Source organism: Leopardus geoffroyi, chromosome D4 (assembly GCF_018350155.1).
Source record: "Leopardus geoffroyi isolate Oge1 chromosome D4, O.geoffroyi_Oge1_pat1.0, whole genome shotgun sequence".
Lineage (NCBI taxonomy): Eukaryota > Metazoa > Chordata > Mammalia > Carnivora > Felidae > Leopardus > Leopardus geoffroyi.
Genome location: NC_059342.1, coordinates 81,277,867 through 81,295,477, shown reverse-complemented (window position 1 = coordinate 81,295,477; position 17,611 = coordinate 81,277,867). Strand labels below are relative to the sequence as shown.

General features: G+C 41.2%; 1 protein-coding gene across 14 annotated transcripts in view; it reads left to right on the top strand.

Annotated features, from left to right (window-relative positions):
- TTLL11 (tubulin tyrosine ligase like 11) overlaps nt 1–17,611 on the top strand; it is a 245,516-nt gene that overhangs the window by 51,526 nt on the left and 176,379 nt on the right. For 13 of the 14 annotated variants that reach the window (XM_045469126.1, XM_045469127.1, XM_045469135.1 and 10 more), the window contains exons 2-3: nt 680–776; nt 8,126–8,259. The exons of the other annotated variant lie outside the window; for it this stretch is intronic. In XM_045469126.1, coding sequence (XP_045325082.1) covers nt 680–776; nt 8,126–8,259 — 231 coding nt within the window. The remainder of the gene's footprint in view (nt 1–679; nt 777–8,125; nt 8,260–17,611) is intronic. 14 annotated transcript variants of the gene reach the window in all.

Here is a 17,611-nt window from a genome sequence, read left to right as displayed (position 1 = left end):
AGAGAAGTATGGCTTGGGATTCAGATAGACCTGGATTCAAATCCTGATTCCTCTCCTTCCCAGCTCTATGTTACATTAGGCATATTCAATACCTTTCTCATCCTCCATTTTTTTTTAATTTTTTTTTTAACGTTTCATTTATTTTTGAGACAGAGAGAGACAGAGCATGAACGGGGGAGGGGCAGAGAAAGAGGGAGACACAGAATCGGAAGCAGGCTCCAGGCTCTGAGCCATCAGCCCAGAGCCCGACACGGGGCTCGAACTCATGGACCGCGAGATCGTGACCCGAGCTGAAGTCGGAAGCTTAACCGACTGAGCCACCCAGGTGCCCCCCATCCTCCATTTTCTCACCAGTAAAATGGGAATCATTCTTTCTAGGGTAGTTACGAGGATCAAAATGAAAGGGTACTTATAAAACCATGAGTACTGTATCTGCCACATAGAATCAGAACTCCACCCCTCACTGGGTGTGACCTCCAGCAAGTTCCTTAACCTGTCTGAAACCATTTCTTCACTTATAAAATGAGAAAGGATATCATTTACTTCACGTGCTAATTTGAGGATTAAATCATGTGATATGTCCAGGTCTCCGGGAATGTGTACGTAATAGACACTCTCGATAGTAGCTGCTCCTCTAGTTCTTGTTAATAGTCACTTTTTTCCCCCCTCTGTCTTCTAGTTCCCATTTGGCCGACGCTTGCCTTGTGACATCTACTGGCATGGAGTTTCATTTCATGACAATGACATATTCTCCGGCCAAGTGAACAAGTTTCCAGGTATCTGCTGTTATTGTTGACGTTGAAAAATGTTTCTAGGCTGAGCGTCAGGGTGCCCTCTTCTACAAGAACATGACAGCATTTTGAGCTCAAACTCAAGGACTCCTAATTGGGACTCGTGGCCGCACTGCCACAGTGCCCTTACCTCGGGAGGGAGGCTAAGGCAGAGGTACTCAGGATTTAACCCACCAAGAGTTTATTTATTTATTTTTTCAATATATGAAGTTTATTGTCAAATTGATTTCCATACAACACCCAGTGCTCATCCCAAAAGGTGCCCTCCTCAATACCCATCACCCACCCCCCCCTCCCTCCCACCCCCCATCAACCCTCAGTTTGGTCTCAGTTTTTAAGAGTCTCTTATGCTTTGGCTCTCTCCCTCTCTAACCTCTTTTTTTTTTTTTTCCTTCCCCTCTCCCATGGGTTTCTGTTAAGTTTCTCAGGATCCACATAAGAGTGAAACCATATGGTATCTGTCTTTCTCTGTATGGCTTATTTCACTTAGCATCACACTCTCCAGTTCCATCCATGTGGAAAATGGGGCCATATTTCATTCTTTCTCATTGCCACATAGTACTCCATTGTGTATATAAACCACAATTTTTTTTATCCATTCATCAGTTGATGGACATTTAGGCTTTTCCCATAATTTGGCTATTGTTGAGAGCGCTGCTATAAACATTGGGGTACAAGTGCCCCTATGCATCAGTGCTCCTGTATCCCTTGGGTAAATTCCTAGCAGTGCTATTGCTGGGTCATAGGGTAGGTCTATTTTTAATTTTCTGAGGAACCTCCACACTGTTTTCCAGAGTGGCTGCACCAATTTGCATTCCCACCAACAGTGCAAGAGGGTTCCCGTTTCTCCACATCCTCTCCAGCATCTATAGTCTCCTGATTTGTTCATTTTGGCCACTCTGACTGGCGTGAGGTGATATCTGAGTGTGGTTTTGATTTGTATTTCCCTGATGAGGAGCGACGTTGAGCATCTTTTCATGTGCCTGTTGGCCATCCGGATGTCTTCTTTAGAGAAGTGTCTATTCATGTTTTCTGCCCATTTCTTCACTGGGTTATTTGTTTTTCGGGTGTGGAGTTTCCCACCAAGAGTTAAAGACTGAGGCTCAAAAACAAAAAGATGGGATTTTCTGATCTAATTTCACTAGTGGAAGAACACGATCTTCACCTTCTGGGTTATAATATGAGGGTGTAATGAGGGGACTATATTCTCTAAATGAAAAGCAATAGACCACTTTAATTATTTGCAAAAAACAGAAGTACTGAAATCCTAGGAATAGGTCACAGAAATGGCGTTAGCAGCTTCTATTGTCTTCAGGTATCATAATTGGAGGTATCATTTTTAAAACCAAATACACCGGTGTCCGTGTTGGGAACGACAGGCAGAGACAGTGCCTGCCTTTTACCTGGGGACATTATCCCAGTGCGCTTTCCTGTAAGGGAGACTTGTGCCAGGAAAATGTCAGAGTCAACACTTTAAGACACCCCCTCACTCCACTCCCAGCCATCCAGTTGCCTTTCCATTTTATTTTTAAGCTCTCCCACCCTCTTCTGCTATTGATTGCTATTCATTATTTTTAATGGCTAAGTGAGGAGGGTGGTTAAGGGAGTGGGTGTGCTCAGCGAGGGAGGAACATTGGGTTAAGCTGAGGGTGATCTCAGCCAAAGGGTCTGTGTCATGTATTCAGAAATTTTAACTCAATATGCACAAACCATACTGTAATACAGTAATAAAGAATTAAAAAAAAAATAGCATCACCCTCAATCCCATCCCTCATTTAACAAAACCGCAATGTGAGTACTTCTATATTTCCTCCCAAACCTTAACCATATTTTTGTATCATTTTTGTATGGTTGCAGCCAGAGTGTGGTTGCCTGAATACAAGGTGTTTTCTCTTAGCGTGGTATCATTTATGCTAATTTTTAAAAGGGAGAATCAATTTACTCTTTTCCTGGGGCACTTGCCTGGCTCAGTCCGTAGAGCATATGACTCCTGATCTCAAGGTCAGGAATTCGGGAATTCGAGCCCCATGGTGGGCTGAAAATTTACTTTAAAGAAGATAATTCATTTTCTTTGGCATGTCCTATGCCATGTCTTTAAGAAAACACCTCTCAGAAAACCCAGTAGCCATACATTGTACACTGGCGAGTTATGCCACTTCTACTAGGGGGTTTCAATTCAGCATGCAGACTCCCATGGGCCTCACATCGCTCAGATTCGCCTCGAAGGATATAGGGCAGGAAACACAGCTTGCCAGCCAGTCAGTGTCAGGCATTTCTCTCCAGTGGTGTCTCTGCAAGGGTGCCAGGGGCTTGTCTCACCCCTCGAGTGAAAGCTCAGGTTTAAGGGGACAAGACCTACATCAGTGAACACGGGTCTGTCTCGGCTCAGAGACCCCCTAAGAGCCGTATCCCATGTAGCTACTCTAAAGCATGGCTTCCAGGGTCCCCAGCAGGGTCGCGTTAAGTTACAAGAATCATTACATCAGGAAAGCCTGGAGCTACGGCTGCCTACCAGGTATTTATGCAATTTGCCAGCCAGGGATCATTTTAACCATATGCTCTGTTGTCTAGTAACACAGCTAACTTTCTACCTTTATTGGTTTCCAGGGAAACAGAGCTAGAAAATTAACCCAAGGTTAGAGGAGGAGGGAGGGTTATGTTGGAGAACAAGAACGATTCTGGTAGCCAGGGTTCTTCCACACAGTTTAATGGGATCGCTATTATTTTCTCTGTCTTCCTGCTCATAAAAGGTGACTTTTTGATGCCGCTCAGAGGACTTACTGGGATATTGAAGGGACGTAATTTGGAAGAGAACAGTCCTCTGAATGAAGACAGAGTTCTTAAGACATGAATCATCAAACGAGGCTTCATTTACATTTCCCCCTATTTGTTCATGCCTCGTCTCACAGCTGAGAGTAGGAAAGAAGTCATGGCTCTGGCTTTACTTTTGGAACACAGATGAGAGAAAAGTACCCTCAACGGACTAGTTTCATTAAAGGTGATACAAGAATATTCATTCCAAACAAGCAAGTTAGCTCCATCCCATATTCCATGTGCCAGCGATTGGAACGTATAATTTTCCACTTTACCAACAGCAGTTAATTAGTTCTAATGATAAAGCAGGCTCTCGAACCTCTAGGCACAGAGGCAGTGTGGCCACACCCTCTGCACTATGGCAGACAGCAATTCTCAGCTATGCCATGATTCCAGAAGGGTCTGTCCTGTGGCTCTAGTTTGTGTCCAGACTTATCTTCTGTCTCTGATGTATCCCGTTACTGTAACAATGCATCTTCTATGCATTGTGTATCACGTAGAGTAAGTTCTACTGGACGTGGCCAGCAACTGTCAGTGTGTCACATGCCAAATAAACTGGAAACCTTTGGGGATGCATATGGGAGTGATTTATTTTGTTTGTGTCAACACATTCGATTTTAGCCACTTTTCTATGGGCGAGGTCCTTCAAGAAGTGTTATTGTGTCTTAAATGATGAATTAAGACCTTCTATAAAAAATAATCTGATTTAGATATGTCCTTGGCTTTAAGAAAGTCCCAAACTGACAATTCTCAGCTTATAAGCAACAGTTGTTTGCTGAGTTTCAAGGTCTGAGACGCATGGCCTCACATGGCAGATGTCTCCTGAGAGTCCGCCGTGAGGGGGGACTTTCTGTCAGAGAGGGAGAGGGTCCCAGGGAGAAAGCTATGGGGGCACCTGACTGCCAAGCACTGGGCTGTGCTGGGAATATAAAAACAAGGAGAAAAGCATGTAGGGAGAGAAGTCAAACACAAAATAAGTGCTAAACAGAGGAATCCTGGGATGCCATGGGAGTTTGGAATGAGGGCATGTGACCTAATTGAGATCTGCTTGGGGGACAGACCCTGGAGAAGGGAATTGCCATGTGAACTGAGCCTCCAGGGGTGGATGGGTCTGACCTCCCTGCAAAACGAGGGAGCAGAGTTGGTGCAAAGACGTAGGATGTTTAGACCAGGCTGCTCATTCAGTGAAGGGCGGGTGGCCCGTGATGGTCAGAAAAGGTCAAATGTGATAGCAGCAGTGGACAGGTGACAGGCAGGAACCAGAGGATAGCATTCTTACAGTCTGAAGGTCATGGGGAACCACTGAAAAATTGTTAAGCCAGAGAGTGACAAGGATCAGCTTGCATTTTAGAAAGGCCAGCCAGAGGGATGCATCGCATGGGAGGCGGGTGGAAGGGCTGAGCAAGGAAACAGGGTAGAGCTAAGAGGCCGCTGCAGCGTCCAGGCCAGTGATGAACTTATCGGTGGCAATGGGAACAGAGAGAGAAGGATGGATCTGAAAGCATTTCTTTGTTGTTGGGTGACTGTAATGTGTTTTTGCCAAGAATTATTGTTATCGATGATATTGGGATTGAATAGTGCTCCCGACACAGCTTAGGTTTTGTTTTTGTTTTTGTCTTTGTTTTTAATTGGGTTAAATAATAGGTCTGTGTGGGCAAGCCTAAGGATCAGTCTGTTTTACTGTTGTGCAGCTTCACAGGGGATAAGACCTACCAGGCCCTGAGACTCCAGTGTGGCAGAGAGGAGAACCCAAGAGTAGCAGGAGGCAAGTTCTTGGCGTGGGAAACTCTACCCAAGTGAGAGGGGAAATCCTACAAGGGACATCTGGAGGTAGACCTCGTTGAGAGACCCAGGTAGGCAGTCAGCCTCAAAAGAACCTGTAAATAGGCATCCAGAGGGCGGGCACAGGGCTAAAGTCACAGGCAGGAGGACACTCGCCCTTGCTGGGTAGTTTTGGGAGGAACAGAGGAGGAACTCTGGAGGGAACAAAGCAAAGGCATTGCAAAGGCGCCAGGAGCAAAAGACAGGTTACCGAAATCTGGGGACAAAGCAATGGAGAAAGTTGAAATCCTCCTTATCTAATTGGCGTACAAAGTCAAGGTCAAAGATTGCCTTGTTCCCAATTTGGTGGGGGTGGGGGGGAAGGAGGGGAGCTGAGGGTTAGACCTAGAACTTCCATCTCAGGTTAGAATGTGTCTCAGAGCCTAGGGCAGGGGGTCACAGGGAGGGGTCACTTGCCACAGCTGCTTGGAGAAGGGAGGTGGAGTCTAGAGCCAGCAGAGCCTGGCAATGACCGCTCTTTTCACATGTTTACTCTGGGAACGTGTGCTCTGGCTCAGCTAAAAACCCAGCTACTCCGGTCAGCATCTCACTGAGAGAAGATGACACTCCCCACATCTGTCTCTGAGCCACCACCGGAAGCCCAGACACCAGCAGCTTCCGCATGGGGTGTAGTGGGGGGTTGGGGACGCTTTCCCTGATAGCACCGGGAGGGAGCACAGCCTAGATATGTGGAGGAACAACGGGTTTGGCGGTAAGGATTGAGGGAGGTCTACGCTGGTGCCTTCTAGAGACAGGCATTTAGGCAGAGGAGGGGGTGAGCCGTCCATAGCCTGTGGGTCGGAAGTGTCCGGGAAAAGCAGCCACTGGCCTGTAGGGTGCTTCCAAGTTGGCTGTTTTCAGTAGAGAACTACCTGGAGGCTGGCGCAAAAGCAAGCTTGGTGGCAGACCCGTCAGCTCACGTGGGGACTTAAGATCCACATTGTAGAAGCAGCCCTTGCAGATTTCAAAAGGATACGTACTCAGTTTGCTGGACATTGATTTTCATAAAACTTTTCTAGAGCATTCAAACCACGCTTCTGTGCTCACAGCAATTCTGTCTGTGTTGTGTGAGTCCATCCGATCTGCTCAGGGGTTTCTGAAAGAGAACCTCCTCCTGTCACAAGGCCATTAAAGGGTAGCAAGTAGCACAACACTGGCCAGGAGGCTTCATCTACCTGGTGTAAGGTGCCGTATCACAGTTAGTTACGAAGGGTTTTCGTCTAGATTGGTCACCCGGTATTGTCAAAGAAAAGAAAAAAGCTCCAAAAAGTGTTGAGATTTTTGTTTTGTGCACTTTGTGTTTGGCTCCAGTGTTTCTAACTCAAAAATTCTAACTTCACAGGGGACTGAAAGGAGACAGCTGTAGTTTTCTAGGCTCATACTTATTTCTCGGGAAGCTCGGAACAGTATCCTCAGTGAGTTTTGTTTAATATCGAAGAGTTCACATCAGGGCACAGTTTATTAGTGCCTTTTAAGCTCCTTTATATCTTGTTTAATCCTTCTCTATCTCCTTCGAAACAAGAGCCAAGAAGCTGTGCATTGACATCTTGAATCTGCGATCTTCAGATTTATTGCTCTTTTTAATATGCTGAGGGAAGCAAGAAGCGGGTTATTAAAACCTTCATTCTCAGATGTTCACCCTTCACTTCCTGAACGTGGGAATTTAGAGAAATCTCATTCATTCTGATTGTGCCCACTTGAAATGTGTGATAATTCGGACATGCCAAACTGACGTGGAACTGTGTGCTTTCTGTTAAAAATAACTTTTGCTAAACAAATTTCCAGCGTCAGTGATGGAACTGTGTAGCCTCTTTGAGGGTGAAGGCCATTTTTAGTCTCCATTTTCAGTGGTGATATTTGCCTCGAGAGATAAGCCTGCTAAAATTTGAAAGAATTTCTGCCTATTTGCTTAACATTCGCTAAGGAATAGACTCTGTGTCTTCTCTTGTCAGAGTTCCTGAAGACATTACGAGAAAAAAAAAAAAAAATCCGCCATCTTTTAAACTGTTTTATAAGTGAGACATTTGAATCCCCTCTGGGCAAATTAATGAGGTCTGATCAACTGTTAGTGAAGTACTTATAACTGAAGAACTCCTACAGATTCCATTTTTTCCCCCTAAACTATAAATTATGCTATGATATCCTTTCCACTTTGTGTCCTCATTTCAAGGAGACAGATTTTGTGCTGAAAGCTACATATTCTTTTACTTCATACCTTTAACACTCATGAAAGATTAAAACAAAGCAATTTAATTAAGCTTCTCGTAAGGTAGGCAGAGTCCACCAGGCAATGTTCTCGAGGGTATAAGATAGAAGCAGTCCCAGGAGTGTGTATGGTGGCCCCAAATTAAGGAGGATCTGAAGTTTTAAGTGCGAGATATAAATGCTTCTCTTTATCCGTTATCTAGGGGGCTGGCAAAGAATGGAATAATAGACTAGGTGGAAACTCATTCCTTCAAATTGATGCTTCATTTTTATAAGAGAAAAAAAAATATCTGTCTACTGCCTCAAGTTTTTCATTAATTTGGTGGGTCTTTCCAAACCATGAGTCACCACTGTGGGGAACAGCTCATACCTTTTTTTATCCTGTCTGAGACAGGGAATACGTCGGGTGGGTGGTTTTAAAAGTCCCCAATAATGGCTGTTTTATAGCTAGTGGCCCACTGCTGTTCAAACCTCACAGCTTCTCTTCTCCCCAGGCATGACGGAGATGGTGCGTAAAATTACTCTGAGCAGAGCCGTGAGAATCATGCAGAATCTCTTTCCTGAGGAGTACAACTTCTACCCTCGCTCATGGATTCTGCCTGACGAGTTCCAGCTCTTTGTGGCTCAGGTAGATGGCGCTCTGTCCCCACGACCCTTGAATTATGTCATGTTTGCAATTGTGTCCCGGGAGCCGGGTCCTGGGTCCTGTGTGCTGGGAGCTGGGGCGGGGGGTCCCCAGGAAGCTGCGACTAGCCGAGGGGGTGTCACAGCAGTACACAGTGGGTGTCGGCAGCAATCAAGGAGCTTGGAGAGTTGAATGGGCAGGGTGACAGGTAGGTAAACTGAAGAAGTGGGTCTTGACCTGAGGAGACTGGCCTGAGGCAGATATTGGGAGCCGGGTCTTGGAGTCGGTGTTTGGAAAGCCAAGAAGCCAGAGCTGGAGCAGGTGGCTGAGACCACAAGCAGATTGGGACCGGGTGAATCTGGAGCGTGGTCTCCCCAGCATCCTGTAGTATGAAATGTGGGAGGTCAGACTCTGTTTCAAGGCTAGGGAAGTAGGTCTGACACACTGGGGGGTTTGGGGAGGGGACCCTTTAAGTGTTCTCTGCTTTAAATCTGCTCCAGTGTCAATTTTCAAATCACCCATTCCATATCAAAGCAAAATGTTTGGGCACAAAATACTTTGCAGCCTTCACCACTGATTGTGAAAGAGTACCAGTAGGGAAGCTGAATTCAAGATCGCCAGTTTTCATTTAGGACCATTTCAAAGCCCTTGCCAGTGGGTCCCATGGTCCATACCATACCTCTGAGAGTAACATGCGACAGATGCCTATCTCATTGTGATAAGGCTGATACCGTTTATTGGTCCTACCGTGTGCTCCAGGCATTGTTCCAGAAGGTTACCATTATTTCTTTTAATCCTCATGGTGATCTTGGGAAGTTGGTTGTATTATTAATCCCATTTTGTGGATAAGGAAGCTGAGGCTTTGATAGGCAAAGTGACCTGCTGGAGACAGGGATTTAAACCTAGAGCTGATTTCAAGGCCTATGTTTTTTATAATCTATTTTATTGCCTACATGTTTTTTTGGTTTTAATATTAAATCATAAAGCTTGTAATAAAATTATGATTTCGTAAGCACAAAAAAAGTTTGAAGTGGTAATTTTTGAAAGGAAGCTGTCTATGGGATGTTCGTCACATGGGTTTACACATTTCTTAAAATTCATCCAGTTATTAACTTAAAATGAGTACATTTTATTGCTTGTAAATTATGCTTCCATAAAGTTAATTAAAAAAAATAAATGCTCAGCTATTCCCCATACTCACCCCTCAATTTCCCACTTCCGTGGCTGTGTTCACGTTTTTGTCCCTGTGTGGAATATGTGTCTGTCCCATTTCTACAACTCTGTGTTTAACTATTCTTTGGGTTAAAAACATTTTTTAAAGTGTTTATTCATTTTTGAGAGACAGAGAAAGAGTGCAAGCAGGGGAGGGGCAGAGAGAGAGAGAGAGGGAGCCATAGAATCCAAAGCAGGCTCCAGACTCCGAGCTGTCAGCACAGAGCCTGAAGCAGGGCTTGAATTCAAGAGCCATGAGATCATGACCTGAGCTGAAGTCCAACACTTAACCGACTAAGCCACCCAGGCGCCCCTATTCTGTGAATTTAAATGAGATACCTACCAACTGTGCTTTCAAAATCAGATACTTTTCCATCAACCCCAAAAATTCCTCTGTGCCTCTTTGCAATCCATTCCCTCAACTCTTCCAGCCCAGGCAGCCGCTGATCTGCATTCTCATTATAGATTAATTTTGCGTGTTCAAGAAATTCATATAAATAGAATCATATATATATATGTATATATATATATACACACATATATATATATATATATACACATATATATATACTTCTTCGAGTCTTTTTGTTTCTTTCAGAATTATGTTTTTGAGATTCACCCATGTTTGTTGTGTATATCAGCAGTTTGTATTTTTATTGGCAAGTAGTACTCCATTGTATCAATATACCACAATTTGCTTATCCAACCACCAATTGAGGGGGCATTTGGGTTATTTCCAGTTTGGGATTTTATATGAAAACCGCCATGATTGATCACATACAAATCATTTTGTGGATGTATATTTTCATTTCTCTTGGGTTGTACCTAACGAGTGGAATTTCTGGATCCTATGGTATCTGTATGTGTGACTTACAAGAACTTGCCAAAGTGTTTTCCAAAGTGGTTGTACACCCTCACCAGCAGTGTGTGAGAGTTCTATCATTGGCAAGACTTGGTACTGTTAGTCTTTTGAATTTTAGACATTCTTGGGGACGTGTAGTTGTATCTCTTTATGGTTTTAATTTACACCTCCCTGGGGCGCCTGGGTGGCTCAGTCGGTTAAGCGTCCGACTTCGGCTCGGGTCATGATCTCACAGTCTGTGAGTTCGAGCCCCACATCGGGCTCTGTGCTGACAGCTCAGAGCCTGGAGCCTGTTTCAGATTCTGTGTCTCCCTCTCTCTCTGCCCCTCCCCTGTTCATGCTCTGTCTCTCTCTGTCTCAAAAATAAATAAACGTTAAAAAAAAATTTTTACACCTCCCTGATGACCAAACGTTGAGCATCTTTCACATGCTTTGTGGTCATTTGAGTATCTTCTTTTGTTAAGTGTACATTTAAAATTTTGCTTATTTCTATGGGCATTTTATTTTTAAGTTGTAGGTTCTTTATATATTCTGTGTACAAGTCTTTTCTATGTCTATTGTGAATATTTTCTCCCTTTTAACTTTTCAAAACCTTAACCTCAAATTTTCATGTTTTAACTCTGTCTTTTGAAGAGCACAGGTTTTTAATCTGGGTGAAGTTGAACTTAAAATTTTTTTCTTTTATCGTTTCCACTTCTGTGTGATCTCTAAGGCATCTTTGCCCAACTAAATGTTGGGAAGATTTTATACTTTGTTTTTTTTCCAGAAGTGTGTTAGTTTTAGGGTTTACACTTAGATTTATGATTCATTTCAACTCCGTTTCTATATATGGCACAAGACCAGTGTTGAAAGTTTCCTTTCTTCCATAGGGATATTCAGTTTTTCCAGTGCCTTTTGCTGCACTGATGATTGTTTCCCTCACTGAATTACCTTGGCAACCTTGTTGAAAACCAATTGACCGTCTGTGTTTGGTCTGTTTCTGGAGTCTGTTTTGTGCCACTCATCCGTATGTTTGCTCTTATGCTGATACCACGCTTTATCTTGGTTACTATAGCGGTAGAGTCAGTCTGGAAATCGGGTAGCGCAAGTCTTCCCACTTCGTGTATCTTCACGATTGTTTTGGTTACCGCAGGACCATTGCATGTCCACCTCACTTTTGTAACCAGTTTGCCCATTTCTACGAAGAAGCCACCTCGGGCTTTGATTGTGATTGCACGGTCTCTACAGATCAGTTTGGAGGCCGTGGACATCTTAACAGTGTCAACTCATCTAATCCTTGACTTTCATTTGTATTTATTTATGTCTTCCTTAATTTATCCCAGCAGTGTTTTTATAGTTTTCAGTACAGGCCTTGCACATATTTTGCTAACTTTATCCCTAAGAATGTTTTTTTTTTTATGCTATTATAAATGGTATTTTTTGAATTTCATTTTTCTATTGTTTGTTGCTAGTATATAGATACCCAGTTGACTTTTTAATTTTGAACTTGTATCATATGACCTTGCTCAATTCCCTTATTAGTTCTAGTTCTACAAGTTCTTTTTTTTGTAGATTTGTTTGGATTTTCTATGTATACAATTAATTCACTGGTGAATTAATATTTTTTGTTTCCTCCCTTCTAAATCTTATATGCTTTTCATTTCTTTATTTATTTTTCTTATTATACTGCACTGGGCTAGGATCTCCAGTACATCACTGAATTAGAAGTAATTAGAGTGGACTTTTTTGCCTTGTTCCCAATCTTAGGGGGAAAACATACAGCTTTTCACTGTTACATGTGATATTAGCTATATGTTGTTCGTAGACGCCCTTTATCAGGTTGAGGAATGTGTCTTTTATAGTTTACAGAAGTTTTTCATCATGAATGGGTGCTTAATATTGTCAAATGCTTTTCTGTATCTATTAAGATGATTGATTTTTCTCTTTATTTTGGTAATATGATGAGCCACCAATTCACATTAAAAATTTTTTTTTTAATGTTTATATTTATTTTTGAGACAGAGACAGAGCATGAATGGGGGAGGGGCAGAGAGAGAGGGAGACAGAACCCAAAGCAGACTCTGTGCTGTCAGCACAGAGCCATGACGTGGGGCTCAAACTCACAAAACTGACCTGAGCCGAAATCAAGAGTCAGATGCTTAACCGATTGAGCTACCCAGGTACCCCAGGCAATCCTCATTAAATGAGTTGGTAAATATTTCTTCCTTTACTGTTTTGAAAATTTTGTATAAGATTGGTATTATTTCTTTCTTAAATGCTTGGTAGAATACACTATTGAAAGTATTTGGGCATGGAGCTTTCTTTCTGGAAACATTTTAAATTATGAATTAGTTTTTTAATACATATAGGTAACTTGTTTCTTTCAAGGAATTAGTCCATTTTATCTAATTTGTCAAATTTATTGACAAAAGTTTTGAAAAATAGTATTCCTTATTTTTTAATGTCTGTGAGATATGTGGTGATCTCGCCCGTTCATTGTCCATATTGGTAATTTGTGTTTTCTTTTTCTTTCTCCCTTCCCTTCCCTTCCCTTCCACTCCCCTCCCCTCCCCTCCCCTCCCCTTTTCTTATTTTCTTTCTTTCTTTTCATATCAGCCTAGCTAAAGTTTTATTAATTTTTTTTTTTATTTTTTTTTCAGCGTTTATTTATTTTTGGGACAGAGAGAGACAGAGCATGAACGGGGGAGGGGCAGAGAGAGAGGGAGACACAGAATCGGAAACAGGCTCCAGGCTCTGAGCCATCAGCCCAGAGCCCGACGCGGGGCTCAAACCCACAGACCGCGAGATCGTGACCTGGCTGAAGTCGGACGCTTAACCGACTGCGCCACCCAGGCGCCCCATAAAGTTTTATTAATTTTGTTGATCTTTTCAAAGAACCAACTTGTGATTTCATTATTTTTCTCTATTGTTTGTCCATTTTCTATATCATTGATTTCTACTTTTTTTGGATTTACTTTTCTTTAACTTTTTATTTATTTTTATTTATTTATTTTATAAATGTTTTATTTATTTTTGAGAGCACAAGTCGGGGAGGGACAGAGAGAGGGGGACAGAGGATCCGAAACAGGCTCTTCACTGACAGGCTGACAGCAGTGAGCCTGATGTGGGACTCAAACTCACGAGCCGTGAGATCATGACCTGAGCCAAAACCAAGAGTTGGACACTCAACCGACTGAGCCACCCAGGTGCCCCACTCCCCCTCTATCTTTTAAGGAGGAACTTAAGTTCCCTGATTTTTGTTTTTAAGTTTATTTATTTCGAGAGAGAGAGAGGGACAGAGGATCCAAAGCAGGTTCCATGCTGACAGCAGAGAGCCTGATGCACGGCTCAAACTTGTGAGCTGTGAGATCGTGACCTGAGCCAAAGTTGGATGTTCAACCCACTGAGCCACTCAGGTGCCCCTAAGTTTACTGATTTTTAAAGCATTTTATTTATTTATTTATTTATTTATTTATTTATTTATTTAAGTAGGCTCCACGCTGAGTGTGGAGCCCAGTGCAAGGCTCGAACTCACAACCCTGAGATCAAGACTTGAGCTGAGATCAAGAGTCAGATGCTTAACTGACTGAATCACCCAGGTGCCCCAAGTTCACTGATTTTTAAACATTAAATCAATAAATTTCTCTCTAAGCACCGCTTTAGATATATTTCAGAAATTTTTGTATATCACATTTTCATTACCATTTAGTTAAAAATGTTGTCTAATGCCCCTTGAGATTTCTTTAACCTGTGGATTATTTAGAAATGGGTTGTTTAATTTATAAATAATTTTGGAATTGTCCAAGTATCCTTTGTCACTGATTTCGAATTTAATTTTGTTGACATCAGAGAATATATTCAGTATTATCTTTGTGCCTTTAAACTTGTTGAAAGTTGTCTTATGGCCCATATATTGTTTATCTTGATGAATATTTCATATGTACTTGAAAATAATATGTATTCTGGAGGTGTTGGTGCTAAGTCAAATTGGTACTTGGTACTGTTCATATATTCCTTACTAATTTACCACCTACTTATTCGGTCAGTTACTGAGAGGGTATGCTGAAATTTCCAAATCTCATTGTGGATTGCCTATTTTTCCTTTTAGTTATGTCCATTTTGTTTCATGTAGTTTGAAGCTGTTGTTAGCTTGATGATTTGACTTCAATTGAAGGTAACTTTTCTTGTCCTGAAATCTAGTCTTTCTGATATTCATATAGCACCTCCTGGCTTAGTATTTGCCGGGTATATCATTTTACTATTCTTTTACTTTTATCTATTTGCATTTTTAAAGATTGCTTCTTGTTGACATCATATAGTTGGGTTATGGTCTTTTATCCAGTTTGATAATCTCTGCCTTTTAATTTGTGTGCTTGGCCCACTTACATTTAATGTACATTTGCAATCAATATTGTTGGACTCAAGTATACTATCTTACAATTTCTTTATGGTTTATCCTATATATTTGGATTAATTGAGCATTTTTGTTTGTTTGTTTACTTGTTTTTGAGAAAGAGAGAGAGAGGGAAAGAGAGAATCACCCGCAGGCTCCACACTGTCAGCACAGAGCCTGACATGTGGCTCAAACCCATGAATTGTGAGATCATGACTTGAGCCCAAATCAAGAATCAGATTCTTAACCGATTGAGACACCCAGGCGCCCCTAATTGATCATTTTTAGTGTTTTATTTTATCTCCTCTTTAGGTTTACTAGCCATGCTTCTTTTAAAAACGTTTTAGTTTTTGTCTTAGCCTTAGAATCTAGGATTTACAATGCATCTTTAACTTATCACATTTACCTTTAAGTGTTACATACTTCAAGTAAAATATATGTTGCTTCACAACAGTATACCTCTATTTCCATGTTTATACTTTATGGTGTTATCATATATTATATTTCTGTGTTATAAACCCCACAATACATCATTATTATTTTTGCTTTGAAGAGTCAATTATCTTATATAAAGAAGCTGAAAAATGAGTGTATTTGTCTTGTATGCTCACCTATATATTTACATTTCCAGCACTCTCCATTCCTTTGAATAGTTTTTGGATTCCATCTGGGAATTATTTTCCTTCAACTTGAAGAATTTTTTTAAACATATTTTTTATGGTACAGATCTGCTGTTCTCCAGCTTTTGTTTGAAAATGTCTTTATTTTACCTTCAGTTTTGAAGCTGTTTTGAAATAATTTTAGACTTATAAGAAAATTGCAAAAATAGTATGCAGAAAGAGTTCCCATATTCCCTTCATTTAGCTTTCCCTGATAACATCTTATACAATTACTGAAACTGGGAAATTAACATTGATGTAATATTACTTAATAATCTACGTGGCTTGGGGCACCTACGTGGCTCAGTCAGTTAAATGTCCAACTCCTGATTTCCCCTCAGGTCATGATCTCACGGTTCGTGAGATGGAGCCTGCATTAGGCTCTGCACTGACAGTGTGGAGCCTGGTTGGGATTCTTTCCCCCTCTGTCTGTCTCTGCCACTCTGTCTCTCTCAAAATAAATAAATAAACATTAAAAAATAATCTACTCACCTTATTTGCATTTTTCTATTGTCTTGCTAATGTCTTTTTTTCCTGGGACAGGATCCACTCCATGTTCACTCATTGCATTTAGTTGTTGTATCTCCTTAGTCTCCTGTAAGCTGTAACAGTTCTTCAATCTATCTTTGTCTTTCATGACCTGACTCTTATGAAAAGTACTGGTCAGTTTATTTTTTTAGAATGTCCCTCAATTTGTTACAAAGCTGTAACCATCAAGACAGCATGGTACTGGCACAAAAACAGACACTTAGATCAATTGAACAGAATAGAAAACCCAGAAATGGACCCACAAATGTATGACCAACTAATCTTTGACAAAGCAGGAAAGAATATCCAGTGGAATAAAGACAGTCTCCTCAGCAAACGGTGTTGGGAAAACTGGACATCAACATACAGAAGAATGAACCTAGATCACTTTCTTAAACCATACACAAAAATAAACTCAAAATGGAAAAAAGACCTAAATGTAAGACAGGAAGCCATCAAAAACCTCTTTGACCTTGGCCACAGCAACTTCTTACTCAACATGTCTCTGGAGGCAAGGGAAACTATTGGGACCTCATCAAGATAAAAAGCTTCTGCACAGTGAAGGAAATAATCAGCAAAACTAAAAGGCAACAAACAGAATGGGAGAAGGTGTTTGCAAATGACATATCAGATTAAGGGTTAGTATCCAAAATCTATAAAGAACTTATCAAACTTAACACCCAAAAACAAATAATCCAGTGAAGAAATGGGCAAAAGACATGAATAGACACTTTTCCAAAGAAGACATCCAGATGGCTAACAGACACATGAAAAAATGCTCAACATCACTCATCATCAGTGAAATACAAATCAAAACCACAATGAGATATCACCTCATACCAGTCAGAATGGCTAAAATTAACAACTCAAGCAACAACAGATGTTGGTGAGGATACGGAGAAAGAGGAACTCTTTTGCACTGCTGGTGGGAATGCAAACTGGTGCAGCCACTCTGGAAAACAGTATGGAGGTTCCTCAAGAAACTAAACATAGAACTACCCTACTACCCAGCAATTGCACTACTAAGTATTTATCCAAAGGATACAGGTGTGCTGTTAAGGGACACATGCACCCCAATGTTTATAGCAGTGCTATTGACAATAGCCAAAGTATGGAAAGAGCCCAAATGTCCATTGATGGATGAATGGATAAAGAAGATGTGGTATATGTATGTATATATATATATATATATATATATATATATATATATATACATACACACACACAGTAGAGTATTACTCAGCAATCAAAAATGAAATCTTGCCATTTGCAACAATGTGGATGGAACTAGAGTGTATTATGCCAAGTGAAATTAGCCGGTCAGAGAAAGACAAATATCATATAACTTCATTCATATGTGGAATTTAAGATACAAAACGCATGAACATAAGGGAAGGGAAGCAAAAATAATATAAAAACAGGGAGGGGCACAAAATATAAGAGACTTTTAAATATAGCGAACAAATTGAGGGTTGCTGGAGGAGTTGTGGATGAGGAGATGGCTAATGGGCAAGAGCATTGAGGAAGACACTTGCTGGGATGAGCACTGGGTGTTATACAGAGGATGAATCGCTGGAATCTACTCCTGAAATCATTCCTGCACTATGTGCTAACTAACTTGGATGTAAAAAAACAAACCAGAATGTTCCTCAATTTGGTTTTGTCTGATTTTTCTCATGATTAGATTACGATTACACATTTTTTTATAAGAATACCACAAAA